Below are 20,497 nucleotides of genomic sequence, written 5' to 3' on the forward strand. Positions count from 1 at the left end.
CGATAGTCTGTCGACTCAAAGGCGATCAAGCGCTGCTACACGGGCAGTTTCAATGGCGATCGAGTCAATAGCCTATCGAGTCAACGGAGCAGCACAGAACTCCATCGAGATATGCAACGCATTCTTGGCTTAACCAAGCTAAGTCTGGCCATTTTTTTCACCATGCTCCAAGCATCATGTGCGGTGCTGAATAAAAGAATTCTGAGGAAGTTTGAACCAGCTGGAATACGCAAGGTTTTCTCCTCATCGCTCTCCAGATCAGCAGGCCCCAATAGGCTTGGTGTTTGTCGTGTCCATTCTCCAGGCAGCAAGTTTTCATTTTAGTGAGGCATAAATACATTGAAAAAGCTTGCCCCAAGAAAATCAGAAAAACTGCAGAATTTGAGTTCTTTTTATAAACAACGGGGGTCGTATTAACAAGGCATGACTGCAATGGAATGGCACTCGGGAAGTCTTCTTTTCCAGAATATGCAAGTCAGTGTTTGCTTCCCCTCTGCAAAGTGACTCTATACTGCTCTTTTAAAAAGCAACGTCATTCAGAAACAAGCCATAATTAGGGCCCCTAACTTTCTGCGGTGGAAAATTCCAAATTCCGCAGATGCAGAATCAAGAATTCGCAAAATTTCGCGGGAAGCTTTAAGGCGCATGAAAAATTGAAAGCATTTTCTGAGCCCGTGCGTTGCACGCTGCAGAGGTCCATCTTCTAAAATTGAAGGTGCCTGTTGCTCTTAGCTTTTTCACACACTATTTTATTTCTCGCCTGCAGGTACAAAATGATCAGTTGTCCTTGAACAAATTCTTTAATGTTTCAGTTGGATTAAGCCTGTTGTGCTTATGCACTGTAGGTTGGGGTCTATATTATTTTAGTTTTTTTTGGGCAGCCCCAAACTACTGAATGCAGCTCAGCATCAAGTAACATTTTGTGCCATCTTCACTCAAAGAATGGCACTTGTTTGATAAACAAGACCTCCGTAATGATCGCAATGGAAGAGAGTGTTGGGGTCACTTCTTTTATTCCAGCCCAGAAAGACAGGACATCGAAATTATCACCTTGTTCGCCTTGGAAAGAATCTGCACGGTTTCAGTCACTGGATTTCAGTTCTCATGCAGTTTTCAGTAAACTTGCCACTCAGCAGCTAGGACTAGCTATTCTTACTCCAGGCACACTTTCAAAATCCAACCTTTTTCCTTGGTAGAAACCCGAAGTGGATCCTTGTTCGGCTCTGGCTGGCCTGAACAGTTCAGGATTTTTGTTATATTTGTACTGTTTTAAAAAAAATTTTCCTGAGGTCTCAAACTGCCCTCGCATTATATTCATACAAGTAAGCTAAAGTAGTCATTTTCCCATTGTTCTGTCCGTGACAATTGTATTAAAAAATGAGAATTTGGCTGCCAACACAAAATTCTGCAAAAAACGCTTAAATCAGCGATTTTTCGTGGAATTGCAGGGATCTAGGGGCCTTAGCTATAATACTTTGCTGGTGGCGTTACAAATGACAGCCAGGTCCATGTCCTTGAAGGCAGACTCCAGGTGAAAACCAGCTTCATTTGCAATAACAAGGTTGTTATGCAGCACGGCTTCCGTATTGCCGTGATGACCTATTTCACAAACATGCGGCATCAAAATATATTAGAAAGGGCGAGAAAACGAAATAAGAAGAAAGCCCATTGGCACAACGGGCTTTACAGCATCAACAGTGAGAACAGAAGCCTGCCAATAGTTCAATATCTATATCCTTGCTTTTATTGTCACAAACATGCATACATACACATGGAACTAGCAGCTTTTGTAAACCTTAAAGGAACAAGAAGTATTCAATCCCCGAAAAATGGCACTTATGGAATGAGTTCTCAGTTTCAGATTAATAAAAAAAAAGCTGCAAAAATAGTGAACTCCGAGCCCACAGGCAGGAATTGCTAAAAAGGTGTGGACGGCACTTTTCCTTGCAAAGAGAGCAAGCTCCCTGGCACGAGGTCATAAACTTGGTCGAGCAGACACAAGAAGTGGATGGAATGTTTACTTGCTTCACCGTTTTTTTTTTCTTTCACAGCAAGCAAGCCATATACTCTGAACTGTGGCTGCACGCTAAAGTAAGAGTTGGAACACCTAAAAAAAGATGTGCAAGTACAGAATTGGAACACTCATGTTTAAGAGGCACTTCGGTCCCATCACTGAAAGTTATCACCACCCTTGATTATAACGACACCACATGTCCTGGTGGAAAGAAGGCTGGACAAAATAGGACAGCAGTTATTGCAAAAAATAATTCTACCTCTTCAGGAAGAGCTCACATGACTAATGCTGTTCCCCAGTTACAAGCTTGGAAATAAACTACCAGAAAGAAGTGCACCATGCACAGCTACTGTGAAATGGCAGCAAATGTAATGAATTGTACTACAACACACTCTCAACACCAGTCAAGATATCTAACATACAACCAAAAGCAGGCAAGTTGTTATACGGCGTCTGTCACAAAGCATACAGGCTGCCCACAACCAGTGATATATATGATGGTGCAGCTTCAGGCTTTATCTTTAAAGCTTGGGATGGCAGCACATAAATTAATAACAACGTATCAATAGAGGTTGAACAAAAATCACTTTTGCTTTGACATCTTAAGCACTTCTGTTTGAAATGGCTGTGGAACTGCTTTCAATGTTCGCACACCGAGTGCCTGTAATGGTGTATGTATCTGTTTATTACATTCGGAGCCATTTGATTACCTTAGAGTGCTACTCAATTCAGATGATTAAAAAGTAGTGCATCTAAAGATACTGCACCAATAGTTATATAAATCGAAAACAGCCACAATATAAAACACGGAGCCTGCCATTGCAATAGAAAATGCCCACAAAAATATGGAGCAATAAGATAGCAACCTCACCATACAGAGAACCGTGTAATAACTGAGCAGCATCAACTTTCACTGTAAAGAAGCAAACAAAACCTCGGTACCCATGAAACAGCATCATATTTTTGGACAAACCTGTTGTGTGTTCAAATAACAGCCTAGCACAATAAGAACATTTTCTGATGCAGTAGCACCACTCAATAAAAAAAGAGGTTTTAAAAAAGTGTGCCTCATTAATACATATACAACTCTCAAATATCAAATGCACCTTGCATACCTTTCAGCATACCAAACATTGCTAGAAGTCTATTTTATAAAAATCTCCCTTCCAAAAACATCCAAAACAGACTAAAAAGAAGGTACAGGAATAAAAACACTGGTGGCACTATACAAATGCAAAATGTTGCAGGAAATGTCAGCAGTGAGGATAAAAGGAGACAATGGTAAAAAAAAGTTCACAACCACCTCGTCATAGGTTTCTGGCTTCAGCATAAAAATAAAAGTGTAACACACTATGTAAGAATAGACAAAATAGTAGCTGCAATGACATTATGCAATCAATACATCCATACGAACTAAACTGCTCGAAACAGACGACATATTCAAATCCTGCTACCATGACGCAAGGGCAAGCAATGCTTGCCTTATGGTTGCAACATTTCCAAGAGGTATCAGCTTTTACTGGCCGATACAGTTCAGAAAGTCCCTGCTGCTACCACAAAACATTGCCAAGTCACTCAATTACCAAAACAGCATGCCACCCAAAAATACAATGCAGCCATCAATCTTAATCAACTAACCATACAATTGCAATCTTATTTCACAGCTGTCAGATACACAGCATTAGAAACTATGAAAGGCTTCCGAACTATCGGGCACGAGGCATCTCAACAGGCACACCAGCTTTAAAAAAAAAATAAAACAGTCCCATTAGCCGAACTGCACAACACTCTGTAAGTTATACCTATCGGGCAACATTAAATATGTCAGTGGCGATTGCCGAGATAAATAGCTGCACCACCTACTAGAAGCAAGGCAGTAAGGCAGGCTTGGTCAAAGAGGCATGCCGGCACTATTTTTAGGCATCAGACTGTTCATTTACAAGAGGTCCCTGCTTGTAACTAACACCTTTTTCTCTCCTGTGGACAGATAAATTGCAGGCAGCGTCATATGCAGCGCCCCTCACTGCTGCTGTTTAATTAATACCATATGCAACCATAGATGACCACTGGAAAAAACACAACTGTCAGCATGCACTACCCATTTTCACTCAACAACAGTGATTCCTGGCAGGCAGTGACGCAAGCACAAGTGTTTCAACAGAGTCGCATGAATATAGTTAAGTGTGCACACAAGGAGAACAAACCATACCTGATGCCTGAACTTCAAAACGCAAGATGCCTTCGTAGTTTTCAACTCATTCAGGACATAAAGTGCCAGCTGCAGATTTTGGCTCTTGGAAATTATTCAGATATGTAACGGTGCTGCTGCATAAATGTGAAAAGAAGCAGAATTTCTTGTCTCATTCATATTTTAACAATATTCTTTTTCTTTCTTTTTTTTCAGGCAGCTGCGCTTCTGCACTGCGGACCAACATTGCAGCAGCATGTCAAAATTGAGTCCCAGCACAACACTTTTTTTTTTTCCAAATGCGATGTAGCACTACAAATCCACACAAGTTATGCACTCGTTTTCGAAACATGGCAGCAGTTGGTTTGCTCATCACACTGTGGTTCCAGCTTGGTAGACCCAACAATGCACACTTCTCATGTCCATGCATACGTAGTCTGCTGAGTGATGGAAGTTTGCACCGTATTAAGCTGAAACTACAATAAAAAGTGGCGAAAAAAGGGCACAGCCCCTTTATCGTCCCTCCTATTCATCAAAGCTCTGTGGTCATGACGGTGCGCCTCTCCACCTGGCGCTTGGGAGCCGGGGCAGCATCGGTCGAACCCACGTGCCATGGTGACAGCTGGCTGGTGGCGCAGTTGGACAGCGTGCGTTTGACCACTACTGGAGCAGCGACCACTCCGTTGCTGATGCGTGGGTGGGTCGCTGAAGACAAGGAGCGCGTCACAGGGTTGGCCCCCGCAAATGAAGTTTCCTGCAACACGTGGTAACAAGCAGCTTGAGGCATGCTGATGTGTCATTTCTTGCCAAGAAACAGAGATGCATTAACCTTATTTAAATTTGCTTCTTCATAGAATAGGAGTGTCACTATGGAAAATGCACATGCCCTGAACACTAGTAAACCTACAGCAGACTGTCATTAATTCAAACTTCAAGAGACCAGAGATTTTTGTTTGAATTATCAGAAGTGCACCTTAGTATGATACAAAACTAAAAGCGATTTTCCTTATGAATACCTATGCATACAAATTGTATTCTAGATCTTTTTCTTTAAGCAAATGTAGCTAAAAGCTTTAGCATAGCAAAAAATATGGGTGAAAGGTGGTGATATGTTTATTAAGGTGTGGTTGAAAAAAGTTATCAATAATGCACTGGTCTCCCAACAGAGTGAAAGCACATTAAGGTCTCAAGGGACTGTAAAAACTGGTCTGTATTATCCGAAAGTCTAATAGTCCAAAGGCTACAAAAAAAACATTTTTTAAAAAACAGTTTCGCACCGCAGCAAATTTAACTGATGCCAATAGGCAATGGTCGTCTGCTTTTGAGGAAAAACTGCATGGAAATGACGAGTTTTCGCAATTCCGTCATGATGTACTGCATGCTCATTGTCAGGAACATCAAAGCAGAGCTGCTTCAAAATAGTAAGGGCTTCCACACCCTCCTTCACAGGCGTGGCACAGTAGTGCTGGAGCCTCCGCGCAAGCAGTGGTGTCCACATAACGAGGCTTCACCACACTACGAGAGCAGCTCATGATTAGAGTGCATTATCAACGCAAAACTATGCGAACAGAGGCGAGGGAAACGCAAATTAGCACCTGAATGGCAAGGCACCTTCTAGAACAAAAAGTATGAGTAGTGATGTGCCAATTAGCACCTGAACCGGCACAGCTGGGCTTGGCTCGCTGAAGCGTGGCCAACAGCCACAATCGTCATGGGCTGATAGCGAAGCCCAGAAAACGAAACTACGCAGCAACGGGGTGCCTCCAATCAACACAGCCCCCCTTCTGATTGAGTCTGAGTTGACCGGCTGGAGGGGAAAGATTTTCAGCTCACACGGTGCCCAAAACATGATGCATCCGACCTCGTTTACGCGTCGGGAGCGCAGGAGCAAGACAAAAAGTTTGAATTAAGAGAATTAAAAAGAAATCGCGATACGAATTCAGCAGCTTTAAAATGCATTGAAAATATATCCAGCCAACCAAAGTTTTGAAATTTGTTTTAATTAACCGAAAGTAAAAATTATCCGAGTTTAAATTATCCCGAGTCTACTGTTAATTACACAAAATCAGTAAATGCAGTTGATAATAATGGAACAAAAAGTGCAAGCTGCACAGTTAAGGTGCAATTTCTGCACACATACGGTAATGATTAAGCAAGCTAATAAAGAGCACAGGTTTGAGAATAAGAGCTCGTTGAACTAAACAAGTATCTTTACATTCCATTTGGAGCAATGTTTTTATACTCCATATGACAAGTTATTTGCATTGCTGTGAAGGCTGCGGCGATCTGAGCCAATTAGAACGCCGTGCACTACAAAACGTTTTCCTCCGCGTCTCTCACCCCGCGACTGGCAGCTCCATCCCTGGGAAAGAAAGAGCACCAGTGTCCAGCTGCTGCACACAGGAGACTCAGCCGACTCGGCAGACACCATGTTTATAAATGGCGGTGCACCACTTCGTAGCAAGCCACCACAGTGCTGTGTTCGTGCAGGCTTTCTCTGCTAATTTAACCAGTGAACGAAACGCCCGGTGTATTTTTAAAACACCATCCTGAACTACCCTTGCAATAACTGCAATAACTGTTTGAAAAACAGTCACAACACTGCTCAGATATTCGAACGACTATTTGTTGTCTTCCTCGGCCCTGACTGGAGAGACATCTCTGCCGTTTCAGTGCAGCAAACAACTTGTGAGATGAAGTATTCTCCTTTCATGTCTTGCAAGGCAAAAAAAAAAACACAAATCTAACAATGTCTTCATAGATGAGCTACAACAAGCAATTCCAGTGACAAAACGGCTGAGTCGGAGAAGCCCAGTAAATGGTACAAGGCATGACGCAAACAGTACAGTGACATCAACAAAAGCTCTTGAAACAGAATAACAGCAATAGTTATAAAGAAAGAAAATGTGCAGTAACTGTCTCACTCTTGGCAGGCACCTGGAACTCGTCGCAAGGAAAGGAAAGAAGGAAGGGATGAAAGGAAGGAGAGAAAAATAGCTGCCACAGCACAGGGCTCCAGATTAATTTAATGGTGCCTTAGACTGGTCGGCTGGAGTGCTCTAGAGCACTCTGATACAAGTCCTCCCATTTGCCTGGTATCAACCAGGCAAATGGGAGCCTCGCCCGTAGTCACACCTTGAAGAAGGGACCGAGCCGGTCCCGAAACGTGTTTTTCAAAAATTAACCTGGTTGGTGTCAGTCGTCTTTCTACTAAATTAATTTCCCAACCAGACAGACTTCTGTCAAATGTTTTCTTTTCAGTCTAGTTGATACCGGGCGCTCTTTTTGTATTCGGCTGGTTCTCTCGGAACGCTGGCCTCCAGCACAGAGCGCTCTCACACGCTCCAAAAAAAAAGCCAGAGCGACCAAGCACTTTAAGTACTTCTCACCAATCTCAGCGTGTTGCCAGCACACCGGCGGTGCACGAAAGTGCGGTCGCCCAGTCATGGGTGGTGAAGCAGCTATATGACAATGCTTTGATGTTCTGCTAAAGTTCTGCACTAGCTTCAATTAAGCAAAGTTCGTCAGTATGTCGAGTCTTGAAATGTTTCTTCGTAGTGTATGGCAGTAATGATCAACGCAGCAACATCAATGACTGCACCAGTGGCGCTTGAAAGCACAGAAAAGGCTTAGAATGAGGCGCCTTGTATGGTGCATTTGCACCTGCACTTTGGGAGATAAATCTTTGCGGCTCTGTTTGTGCTGTGCAAACGCAATGCATGTGTTTATCAGTGCATGCAATGCAAAAAACCCTATGTGTGCACAGCAGAAGTGCAATGTTTTCGTGGGTTGATACTGGCAATGTCAGCTAGCAAACCTTTTTGGTGGTGACCACGCTGATCAAGCTCGAAAGTCACATTGCGACGCCGACCAAACACCTCACTGTGAGCGAGTGCTCTGAGGATGGAATGTGCATGTGCTTTGACGAAAAAGGTGTGATGATGTGGAATGAATAAAATGCGCTGAACATATCCGTTGGTCGGTCCCAGCCAAAAGGCTTTCGGAATATATACTTCATTTGCATGACCTCTCGGAAAGCGACTCCCATTTTCGACTGGGCGGTGCCTCCTCCGACTCAGATCAAGAGTTTGCTACCGATCTGTGTGATCTCAATCAGAGGATCAAAGCGACCAGTCAAAGATACCATAAACCTTCTGGGGTTCTTTAATGCACACTGGCATTACACATTACATGAAAATTTTTGCATTTAAGCTCCACCTAAATGTGGCCACCACAACCGGGATTCAATCCTGCGACCTCGGTTCAATATCTGAATACATGGCAATGGGCCACTGCAGCGGCTTGAGGCGGAGAGAACCTATGTATAACAAAGCAAAGCCAATCAAGCCCCGTTTCAGCAATTTAAACTACAAAGCTGGTCCAAGCCATTTCTCAAGGCAATGCCCAATGTCAGAGATGTGTGCCATATACTGCCAATTATAAGTCAATGTTGTTTTTTTTTTTCAAAAAATGTCCTTCCAAAGTTGGGGTGTCGACCTCATAGTCGACCTATATGCAGGCTCGTACAGTCAACCTATATGTGGGGTCAAAAGTAGTTTTGACCGAGCCATGGATAATATTATGCCCCGTGCATGCATAATTATGTAATAGTTGTCAGACACGGTGTGAAAACGAGCATGCTTAAAAACCGAAATTTGAACAGGAATATGCAGCTCAAAGCAATGAATGTGCAAAACCAGCAGTCAGAACCATAGAGATAACAGGAGATAAAACGCCACCGCCGTGTGTGGGCCGGCTGACTAGCGCCAAACAGAACAGACAACAGTTCGGTAGTTTCGGATACCGGCACTTGAGGTTACCAAAAATACATGGTGACGCAGCCGCGCCAATATTCCCAATTCCGTCTTGTGCGCAAAATATGCGAGTGAAAGTCTTTTTATATAAACCCGGGCAATAAATTAGGAGTGCGCGAATTACGCAAGGGCGCTAATTACGCAAGTAAATATGGTAAGCCAAGTGACCAGTCACATACATGCAGAAGCGTTTTTCGCGCATTTTTGCATGCATTCTATCCATTTCTGCATTTCATTTCGCCGAGGTGTCACTCACTAGCCATGGGGCGTGTGGTTTGTGTCTCGGCCTGACGGATGCCAAGATGCCACCGCGGCCTCGGCAACAATACAGCGTGGCTTTCAAGCGACAAGCAATCCTCTATGCAGAGTCAGAAAACAACGTCGCCGCAGGGCAGAAGTTTGATGTGTCAGAAAAGTGCGTGAGGGAATGAAGAAAACAATGAATGGCTCTAACAAGAAAACCCGAAGACACTAACAGGGTGGCTGAAGCACACTTCTTTATGCGAAGTGGCGCAATGGGTCAACAATGACCGTTACGGACTACCATCCAACATCGTCTATGCAGTTTTCCACATGCGGCATCTCGGCACTGCTTCTGACGGCCAGCAGCAGCAGTGGCTAACAAGATGGCAATCAATGAGACTGCATTCTTTTCAACAGCGACGAGTCATAAGAGATGTCTCGTGGACAAAAAATATATTTTTTGCATGACTCAGTCTTCTAAAAAATTTATTGGTGAGCTACGGCCGCAGACCGAGGCAGTGTCGACCTATATGCAAAATTTTTTTTCGCCCAGGGGAGGTCGTGGGCTTGGGGGTGTGGGGGGGCTGATTTATAATCAAAGACGACCTATAATTGGCAATATATGATATTCAATCATACCAGTCATGAAGCTCCTCAAAGGGCCATGATAAAAATAAAAGAGGAAGAAAACAGTACACTGATCAGGAAGACATTTGAAAACCAATGGACTGTTTCATCACCTATTTGCAAAAAGATGAACTTGCGTAGTATGTATGTCATGGGGTGCCATTAGTGGTTAACATTGCAGCCATGTATGCCTTGCAGTAATTTGTTTTAAGAGGACATTAAGTTAGCCAACTTCCAAGTACATACACGTTTGCACCAAATGTTCACTGCTGGCATTATTTAACAACCCTGGCATAAAACTGGTAGTAATCCACCAAGCAAAATCTCAGGGCCCAACATGCATAAAGGCAGTTTAGGCAATGTTAAAGGATGGCACACGAAGACAGCTGTGCGTACACAGTGTTGCTTTCTTCAGACTCCAAAGATGGTCAGAGGAAACAAGAGAAAGACGGTAAAGTAAAACAGTAAAGTAAGGCAAAAAAGTAGATTGTCAGGAGTGCAATTCACTTTTCGCTTTGGCAGAGCCAGTCACCAGACTCCTGCGAAGTTTCTGCCACTGCACAGCCATAGAAGGCAAGCAGCACAATTCCCCAAACCACTTTGACAACTAAGGAGTACGACAAGAGCCTTACAGCAGAGCCCACAGACTGCTCCAAGCCACACGTAAAGTGGTCTCTCTACTTCTGTCAAAACACTGCACACTGCACACCTGCGGACAGCTGCGGACAGCTGCAAATGAATCATGCTCTGCTACTCTGTTTATTGATGGCAGACGTTTGAGCATGTAGCCATTCTATAGCTATAGGTTGTAGTGCAAAAGGAACATCAAACAGATGGAGGGGGTACACATAGCACAGGTGCTATGACTTTCTTTGTCTGTTGCATGAGTGCAACAACCCTCCAGTCTTTGCAAGATAGTGCATCAGAGCAGCTAAATCTCTACAGCATGTTCCATCCATTTTTATCCACAGCTATATCCACGAGGCTGTGCAGTAGCAGCAAGGCTTACACATGCATGTTAGAGTGGACTAAAAAAGAATGAAAAATAACAGTGCCCTGCCCGAGCAAGACTTACAGTGAGCACTACACCGTCCAAGCTCTTTTTGGGGAGAGACGGGGGAGACGGTGGTGGTGGTGGCAGTGGTGGCTCAAAGGTAGTGGCAACCGCGGGAGGGGTAGGGGGAGGGGGAGGAAGGGCAAGCTCAGCGGGTGCCGGTGCACTGATGGGTTTCCTGGGTGGCAGGAGTGGGGTGGTGGTGGTGCTGCTGTTGTTAAGGGGTAGTGCATCAGCCCTGCAGCTTGCCGGCGGTGTCAGCGGCACTGTTTCCTCATCTTCGCTATCAAACTGAATGAGTAGCTGCGAGGAATCGGGGCTGCTGGCCTGCTGGCGTGACAGGTGTGCCGGCAGCGGGCTACTGCCGCCCATGGCACTGGCGGCCCCACTGCCGGCAGACGACCCGGGTGGCTGTGTGGTGGAGGAGGAGGGGGAGAGGAAGGGAAGCACAGAGACACACAAAGGGCGGGGACATCACTGCGGACATTCTCTACACGGCTCTAGCAGCATTCTGCTGGCCCAACGGCACTGGGCATGCACTGAACAACCTCTACATTAACTGCAAAAGGGGGATTGTTGGGCCAGTTGGTTCATGATACAAGACTGAAAACGGCGCGAAAAACGGGACAAGATAGAGAGGAGCAACACACACAGCAGCGAACTTACAACTGAGTGTATTTCATGCGGAAGCGCAATAAATACAGGAAGTACACATAAAAAAACTAAAACAACACCATGATATAAGACTGATACTATTGCAAGTCAATATCTAAAAAGGCTATCTCTTTTCTGGATAAGCGAAGAGACGGCACATTCAAGCACTTGTCACCACTCGTGTGGATAACTCCCCAGTTCAACAAAAGCAGTGCTGCGCACATACGCAAGCCAACAAAAAGGAGAACTGTACGAAGCTTTCGTCATCCACGAGAGGTGACAAGTGCTTATCGAGTTGCTTATCGAGAAAAGAGATAGCCTTTTTAGATATTTTCCTGCAATAATATCAATCTTGTATCATGGTGTTCTTTTAGTTTTTTTATGTGTACTTCCTGTATTTATTGCGCATTCGCATGACATACACTCAGCTGTAAGTTCAGTGCTGTGTGTGTTGCTCCTCTCTATCTTGTCCCATTTTTCGCGCTGTTTTCAGTCTTGGACCTCTACATTATTGCAAGCTTCCAGGCCACTTGCTGGCAGCTAGGCTCTACTCACATGAATTTAAGCTATGTAGGTACCAGTGTATATCTGAGCATATACAGTGACAAACTGTGTTCATACACTTGTATAAGCACCAGTATACACCAGCACATAAAGCATATGCATGCTATGTACAGTCTTTGCCAAAAGTAACCAGGCAGCATGGTTTGCTTCTCCCTCATATAGTGGAGCCCCTAAGGCTCCCATAAAACCGAAGAGGCATTGGAAGGTGAGGAAAAGGGTTCTCCGTATCTCAGAGCGATTTATAGCTTGCTAGGTGCGATAAGTGTTCCACTATACAACTGAGAAGCAAACCGGGCAGCCTGGTTACTTTTTTGCAAGGACTGTACTATCGTGCTCAATACTTGCAATACGTCCGAAGTGAACTAACTGAGGTTTCCTCTTTTTAGTGACCAATGCATCTTCACACAGAGTGCCCAACTTGCATAAACATTCAGTATACTTTGTTCTCTGCATCGATGGTGAACTGCATCAATTTCCAGCCCCACAAGGCTCGCATTAGTTACAGAACTAGGGTGCTACCACATCTTGAGCGTTGCAGCTCATATTGAGCTCAATTGTACATCAGTGGGACAGGAGTGGTTGCGAAATGAGAGATGACATTTCTAGCTTCATGAGATGCGAACAGCAGTATAGTAGCAGCGTGGCAGAGTTAATGCAGTACCATTAGTAGTACAGTTGTACTTCAGTGAATGAGGAAGCACAGCAAGCATTCCCACCCACTAGTGGGCAATGATTGTAGAGTATAGACCTAGAGATGAGGCACTGTCCCAAATGGTCATGGAACAGCTAGCTATTCAACTTTTGCCTTTTTGCACAGTAAGGACAAGCAAGAGATTACACAGTTCAGTATGCAATGCGCACCAGAGACGTGTGGGCAACAATGCACCAGCGATTCAGGTTTGAGGAAGGCTATTTGGACGACTGCTTCTCATGTTGGTGATACCTGGACACAGCCTAGCTTTAGATACATGTACGAACAAAAAACTGGCGTGAGACATGCAACGTTCGAATTAGTGAGCGTCCAACACCATAAAACATGGGCATTGTCTGTGACTGCACTGGAAGTCTATATTATTTGGATTTTCGGGTTAACAAGGGGTCAAAGTAGTACCCAAGGTTTTACTGTTACAACCCCAACACTAAGTATTGCATTACAAATAAATAATAAATAAATAAAGCAAATAATGTCTGTGTCATTGACGGTTAACGGTGTAAACAGTTAAACTCACCAGTGCTGCTACTAGGTCACCTGCGTGTCCATTGCTGAGGGTAGCAGTACTCTCAGCCAAGAGATCCTTCGTAGTGTGCGTATCACTGAAATCAAGCAGCCACGACACTGAGAATAATGAAAGGATTCTGCAATAACTAAACCACTGCTATTAAGGCATGGTGCAAGTTATTCACTAAGCAGAAAGCACAGCATATGCTTGGGCCTTGGGTACAGTGAGAGTAGGCTAACCTGGATGGAGCCCTGCCTTCCCACAACACTGTCATGTGACTGAATAACCCTATGAACAATTTACAGGTGGCAGTTTGTGATGCAAGCAAGAAGTGGCACCACTAGTACTCTCTGTTCACAGCCTTGGTGTGTAGTACTAAGCCTTGCCTACTTGCAGGCACCCGGTGCACTTGCATACGCAGCACAGCAAATCTTGCATGACAGCCGTCAATGAATGAAATGCAACGCTCTGACTGCATTCCCTTTTGTGCATATGGCACTGTGTATTGTCCATAGGAAGGATTCAACTGAACAGATGCTTTCAAATAAAAGCTTTGGCCTGCTTGAGCTACCCCCCATTTCTGTGTGCTTTGCAAAGCACGTACACTTCAACACAGTACAGATTTTGCTGAAGGCAATATGCTTGTGCATATACATAATTTCCTTTGTTTGCTTTAACAGCACAGTTTTCTGCAAGGCAGCACAATTTCTGCAAGGCAGAAACTCTATTCACTATGGCAATTAAAATAAAGTAACAAAGAGAGCCTAATTCCAACACATTAATTCGAATAAATGTCGCATGAAAAGCTGTGCATGTGCAGTCAGCTGTGGTGGCTTTGTAGGATACAATTCTGCTGACTTAGGCCAATTCTAGTGCCTTCATAGCCGAGTAAGGTCATCAGTCCACAGCCATTTTCGCTTGAGGCTGACTAAGCACTGCAAACCAGCCAAGCTGATGCTTAAGTAATTTGAACCGAAGCATTAGTGAGTGACAAACAAATATCTGCCAGGTGATGAGCCACACTGCTTTTCCGTTTACACTACTCCTACTCGTATACTTTCACATTCCACAGCTCGCTGTGCTGTCCTCAAGTAAACTGCTGAACTTACCAGTGTCTTAATCTTTCTTTATTCACAGCTGCTTTGGCTCCAGAGCAATCACCTGATTCACTGCTAAGGAAAGAAAAAAAAGGAGAAAAATCAAAGCACAATACTCAGAGTGGGATTCCAGACTATCAAAGGCTATCGTTACGAAATCAGTCAATACAAAGAGAAAAAAATTGGAGGACGCTTAAGCTTCTCTTTTAAGAGCGGAAGGTGACAGCGTGTTGCAGCGCTGCCAGGGAGTCCATGGAACGCCATCGCCCGTTCAGCGAGACGCCTTGCCCGTTGGAAATACCTTTGAACGAATATTTCATTTTTTTGTTTCAATTGTTTCAAAAAATTAATTGATCAATTGCAAACTAAATTTTCTTAATTACCATCATCAGGCATTGGCTTTTTCATTCTGAGCATTCTGATCCCCTGACAAGCAGTAGACAGCGCAAGAGCAAATTTCCGGGGAGCGCATATCGCGCTGGTGTCTGAAGCTTTAGGACCACTGGCAGTTTGGTTAGCCACCAGTCAGCCAGCCATAATATAAGTATGGAAGGCAAGATAGTGCACCGTTTGACTTCCTTTGATCTCTATTTGCCTCCGACTCCCAGCCATTCAATTACATTGTTTTGGTCACGTGTTTTTTGCTCTGTGCCATGTAAGATGGTGTGATGCCACTGTATGTAAAGAGGTGGAGGATATGTGTCAACTTATATTTAGAGTCAACTTTTTTTTTTGCTCAACGAGAGCTGCGAGTTGGGGGGGGCTGACAAGTATTCAGAGTCAACCCATACTCAGCAATATGTGGCATTTACTGCCCTTCGTAGCAAATGAGTTTTTCAAGAACCTGGCATATCAGCTTACCCGTTCACATGAATGACTGTCCTGTACTTTTCTGCAACAGGCAGCTTTGCGTCTTCGTCATCCGACAAAAGCAGTGGCACTTTCTCCCCAACAACACCCAAACTTGGCACTGCAAGAGACCAGGAACAAAAAAAAACAGCAATCATGGTGTCAACTGATATGGTCAGCATTGTGCCACAAAAAAAAAAATAGGTTCACCATCAGAAACACGCCACCTGTTGCAAAAGTTCCCAAGCCCCTGCATATGAAGCAAGAGTAGCAGAGAGGCAGTATGAAAATGGTGACAGTGCCGTAGCCTGGGAGCTTCCATGGTAGATGCTACAAACAGCTATGATACAAACAGAGCAACGGTAGTAAATGCAAATACAGTGGGCCGGTGTTAATCCGAAAGCTTCCAATTCAAACTGCCAATTTTTTCAAACTGGCTTTCATTCCGTCATCATCTGGTGCACTAAAGAAAAAAAGGCTTCTGTTAACTCGAACTCTTCGTAACTGGAACAAATTTTCAGTCCCCTTCAAGTTCAAATCATCAAGAGCTGACTGCACCATCAGTCGAGTGTCCCTCTTTCCTTGTGCATGAAAACAGTATCCCACTTTCCCCTGACTGCAGCAGACAACCACTGACTCACCCCTACGCTTGTCTTCCTCTGCCTTGGCCTTCAGAATGTTGCACTTCATCTGGTCTGGCGGTATGGGCTTGGGCATGCCACTGCCAGCCTTGGCTTGATTGTTCTTGACTCCACATGAAACCACGGTCACGGTGCCTGCGGCGCAGCAGTCTTTGACCCCTCCGCCACTGGGGCCACTTGCCGTGCTGTTGCTATTGCTGCGGTTGCTGTTGCTTCTGCTGCAGCTGGTCCCACTACCACTGCAGCTACTGTCCAGAGCCTTCAGTCTCCTACTCAGCTCCTCAGCATCTGGCAGCAAAGCAACAGGAGCAAGGCACAACACAACATTGTCAGCCACCATGCATGGCAAAGTCAGTAGACTGCCTCTTTCGTACCCCACCACAGACCAGGACAGAGCAAGGAAATACCTAATGGGAAAAATGCCACTTTGCTCCGTCTTAGTTCACATCAAGCTTTTAGGAATGGATCACTTTTAAAACCAACCCGTCTGACATTAGGAATGTATAATACAAGAGAATGCCTCCAGAAAAATAACACACCAGTATTTGTTACGAGCATACTAATCAAAGCTGTCAGTAAATAAGAACAAGCAAAGCAATGGCTGTAAGGAGAAGAAGAATAACATAAGAGCAAACATGCATACCAGTATGCAACCTTCCCACAAGAAAGAACAGATAGATAACCCTTGTGTATAATTATGTTATTTCAGCTGAGTGCAGTAAGACAGACCATACCATGAACAGTAATGCCTGAACATTAACCGCAATTCACAGAAGAAAAGGCGCGGCGCCCTTACCCGGCTCTGGGTCCACAGGCACCTCGCCCTTCTTGTAGACGGTCAAATCATTCCTTGTGTCGGAGGCCGAACTTGTTTCCTTGGAAAGAGATCGGATCAGGGTGTCCAGCCTGCTTTCAGCTTCCACCACTGGAGCCACAACAGGGCTAGCTGTTGAAATACCGTCCACTGGCCTGCATGCACAAAAAGGGGACCATCATAACAATAAAACCGGCCACGGTGGCTCAGTGGTTAGCGCTACAATTACAATTACAATTACAGCCCCATTTCCTTTCCTCAAAAAACCAATTTATTTACTATACATAACAACCACACAGGTATTGCAAAGAGAGACTTCTGAGTTGCCCACCCTATTGATTATTCACAGAAAAACATACAAAAATGAAACTGAACACTTCGAATATCAATAAGGCAGAAAGTAGCGACTTTTTTTTTTTTAACTCATCTTTTCTGTGCACTAGATTCGTTCATCTAGCCTAACTGCCACACAGGGAAGAGATTCATGGTCGGAGGCTTCACTTCATGTGATGCATTTTAAAACACAGTACAATATTTCGATTTCTGCTGACTGCGAACACGGACTTGGTGAAATTTTTTTTGTACCACCCCATGGTACCGTTACAATAATGGTTGAGACATTGTTTATTGGCTACTCCCATGAATTCAGTCGTCACTTGTGACATAGCTGCAGGATGAACCGTGCTCCATCAATGCCCTCTTTGATTATGCCAATATAGGACCAAGCAATAGGCTCTTCTTCTTCACACAGCAAAAAAGGAAAAATGAGCTCTATGTTGCCAAATGCTAGTGTTTGCAAAACTTAATTTTTACCAGTGCACCGACACAACTCACATTTGAACACCACACATAAAATAATTACAGCCGAAAGAAGCTTCAGTTCTTCACCACTTTGTCATTCCTAAACAGCATTGTTTTGCTCAAGACCTTCGACGAACTACAGAGCATAATTATCGGCCACAGGGGCAATGAGATCGCTCACCTCCACGTCAGGAAGAGTTTGGAATACTGCAAGTAGCTGGCATTGTCTCTTACATTATCCTTTACAACGGGCATTAAAGTGTAGGAGTTACACCGCTGTCACACAGGTAAATTAAATGCCCCTTGAATCAATGGCCATCGAAATTTTCGAGTGGCATACAGGTGAACAGCTGCCACACGGTGAATTTCAATGAACAATGAGCAGTGAGCATGCAATCCAACAGATGGTGCTAGGGTAGCAACACTTAGTAAAAGTACGAAGCGAAGCAGAATAAAATGAGCCGAATGCTGGAGTAGGTGCACCTTTTAATTGAAAATTTGTTTGGAAAAAGCTATTCAAATACTCCACAGTTTGGCAAAATCTACAGACAGTGACAGCGGGACGACAAAAGGCAATGATGCACACTTCATTTCAGAAGCATTCATTTTTTGCCAGCGAAGTTTCCACAAATAAGTGGCAGTCTTTGTCATGTTCATAGCCACTATCATTGCAGCATTTGTGGAAAACTTGTTGGTCTTGGTTGTCGCAAAGTGCACAAACAGGCAAAAACGGCAGAAACACAGCGGAATGACGCAACGCCACACAACAAGAACAGTGTCGGTTTGTTTACATCTGACCATAGGACATTCTGCGGAGTTGTCATTTTGGCTACCTAATAAAAATCAGTTCCTGAACTGGCAAATATAGTCTAACATTTTGCCATTAAATCAAGGATATTCTTGATTCAAGGATATTCTTGATTTAATTAAAGACATTAAATCAGATTTTTTTTATTTCAAGTTTTTATGCCTTGTATTTTCAACATATGGTGAGTGCGAGGTTCTTCTCAATGACTCTTGAGATTCCAATGGCCATTCACGAAGCTTCATTTGAGTTGACGTCCATAGAGTTCAATGGTCATTAAAAACTACTGTGTGGCACTGGCTAGTTCCCAATGGGTTCCATTGACTCAATGGGCATTGAAACTGCCTGTGTGATGGAGGTATTATAACTCCCATCTATTTGCATCCAATTATCTGTGCAGCGAGATTTAGATGGATGGTTCTTAGATGACATCAAGTAGCTCCATCTCTTTATCACTGTCCGGCTGAAAGCTAAGCTTCTCTTCCAAGTGCAAGAAAAAAAAAACATCCTTAAGTGCTCTCTTTCTACAGTTTTTGTGCAAAACTGTTGTTACTGAGACCAGCAAATCACAAGAACGATGCCATACCTCCTCCCTAACTCCCTTTTGTCGATGATGTCCTTCTTATGCTTTTTACCCCAAAATAACAAAAGCCAATTAAACTTAACGAAGTGCTTGACTCAATGAAATGAACTACGCATAGTAGTAAGGTGAAAAATTGGGCAAGTTGAATCGTATTCATGGTGAAGGTGGCATGAAAGACGAGGAGGAGTCATGTCTTGCTGCTTCCTTTCGTCCTCGTCTTTCGTGCTACATTCACCATGAAGTAAACTATGCACATATTCTCATCCCAAAAGGCACAAAGCTCAGCAGGCAGCAGAGCTGGATGAGAAGCAATGTGGACTTACACACTCTCAATCAGCAGTGGACCACTTGCCACATCGAGTGGCACTATGGGCACTGCCGTTGTCTCGGCACTGCTTGTGACACGACTGGGGTCCACGGCATTCAAGGTAACACAGTTGGGTAGAGATGCACGGGTGTGATGTCCTTCTCGAATGGTGCGCCGTGAGTACCTCTGGCTGGGGCGCCGTTCAAACTGCACAGTCCGTCTCGTGCGGTTCTTTTGTGTGGCTTGGAACTCTGTTCGGCCACTGCACACGGTGAAAGGCAAAGCAGGATCAAAACAGTTTACTAGAGATGAACTAAGACCTGAAATTCCCCCACTAGGCAGAACTTTGACAAAAGTCATGAAGAAATAGAAAACACATATGCAGTAATTTATGCTGAAAAAAAAAAAAAGATATATTTTGCAGCAGAAAAGAAGAGCAAAAGAAAAGCATGCAGAATGTGTGTAAAAAAAACAAAGAAGGCATGAATGACCAAAACACAACACTACAGCCTCTATGTAGCCGGGCACAAAAAACCTTCACCTGCACAATAAATCCAGGTCCTACTAGCCACTAATTACACTTCAGGCTTTGCAAAGAAAACCTGAGACATGGAATGGCTGCATCCGAGCAGTATTACGCGCAGATTTATTCACAACAGTTCCACAATAGTACACTTACCATAGCAAAGATCCATTCCAGTCATAACAACTAATACAACCCAGTTTCCTGCACAAAACTGACGCACCTGTACCGAAAACGGGAGCCCATGCGGAAGAAGTTCTGCCGGGTGTTGGGTCCCCGTGCTGTCTCCTTGAGCCGAAAGAAGGCATGGTGCTCAACAGCGCACTTCCACAGATGCTTGGCCGCTTTGGGGTTGTACAGCCGAAACACAAACGTGTGCTCTTGCTCGTGACCCTGGACAGACAGCATTTACTCACAATCTGGGATCAGCCCACAACCACACAATATCATTATGCCATGAAGGAAACATTTGTAGCACAAGTGGATTAACTGCTAAAACAGGCTCTCATGCAAGCACTGAGGGCACATTGTATGAGCGGAGGTCCAAAAATTTTTGGACTTAAGTTGATAATATAAAGAAATTTGAACTGCATCAAAGAAAATCTATTCATTCAATGTTTCTCAACATATTTGCCACTAATATCAATGCATTTCTTCATACGAGAAATTTAGTTTTCATAACATGCTTTGCAATCACTC

The 20,497-nt window shown here is 44.1% G+C and overlaps 2 protein-coding genes across 4 annotated transcripts in view; one reads left to right on the top strand and one right to left on the bottom strand.

The window, feature by feature from the left end:
- LOC144125681 (nucleolar MIF4G domain-containing protein 1) overlaps positions 1 to 4,554 on the top strand; it is a 33,161-nt gene extending 28,607 nt beyond the window's left edge. Inside the window, exon 16 of the mRNA XM_077659273.1 lies at positions 4,419 to 4,554. The gene's annotated coding sequence lies outside the window, so the exon portion shown is untranslated. The remainder of the gene's footprint in view (positions 1 to 4,418) is intronic.
- LOC144125682 (band 4.1-like protein 5) overlaps positions 1,722 to 20,497 on the bottom strand; it is a 30,769-nt gene continuing 11,993 nt past the window's right edge. The window contains exons 9-17 of one of the 3 annotated variants that reach the window (XM_077659274.1): positions 20,022 to 20,191; positions 19,292 to 19,537; positions 16,762 to 16,934; positions 15,966 to 16,253; positions 15,337 to 15,445; positions 14,488 to 14,550; positions 13,388 to 13,472; positions 10,962 to 11,351; positions 1,722 to 4,956 (exon numbers count right to left, since the gene is read on the bottom strand). In XM_077659274.1, coding sequence (XP_077515400.1) covers positions 4,735 to 4,956; positions 10,962 to 11,351; positions 13,388 to 13,472; positions 14,488 to 14,550; positions 15,337 to 15,445; positions 15,966 to 16,253; positions 16,762 to 16,934; positions 19,292 to 19,537; positions 20,022 to 20,191 — 1,746 coding nt within the window. In that variant the 3' untranslated portion in view covers positions 1,722 to 4,734. The remainder of the gene's footprint in view (positions 4,957 to 10,961; positions 11,352 to 13,387; positions 13,473 to 14,487; positions 14,551 to 15,336; positions 15,446 to 15,965; positions 16,254 to 16,761; positions 16,935 to 19,291; positions 19,538 to 20,021; positions 20,192 to 20,497) is intronic. The other 2 variants (XM_077659275.1, XM_077659277.1) reach the window with 2 other exon arrangements.

This window comes from Amblyomma americanum, chromosome 3 (genome assembly GCF_052857255.1).
Source record: "Amblyomma americanum isolate KBUSLIRL-KWMA chromosome 3, ASM5285725v1, whole genome shotgun sequence".
NCBI lineage: Eukaryota > Metazoa > Arthropoda > Arachnida > Ixodida > Ixodidae > Amblyomma > Amblyomma americanum.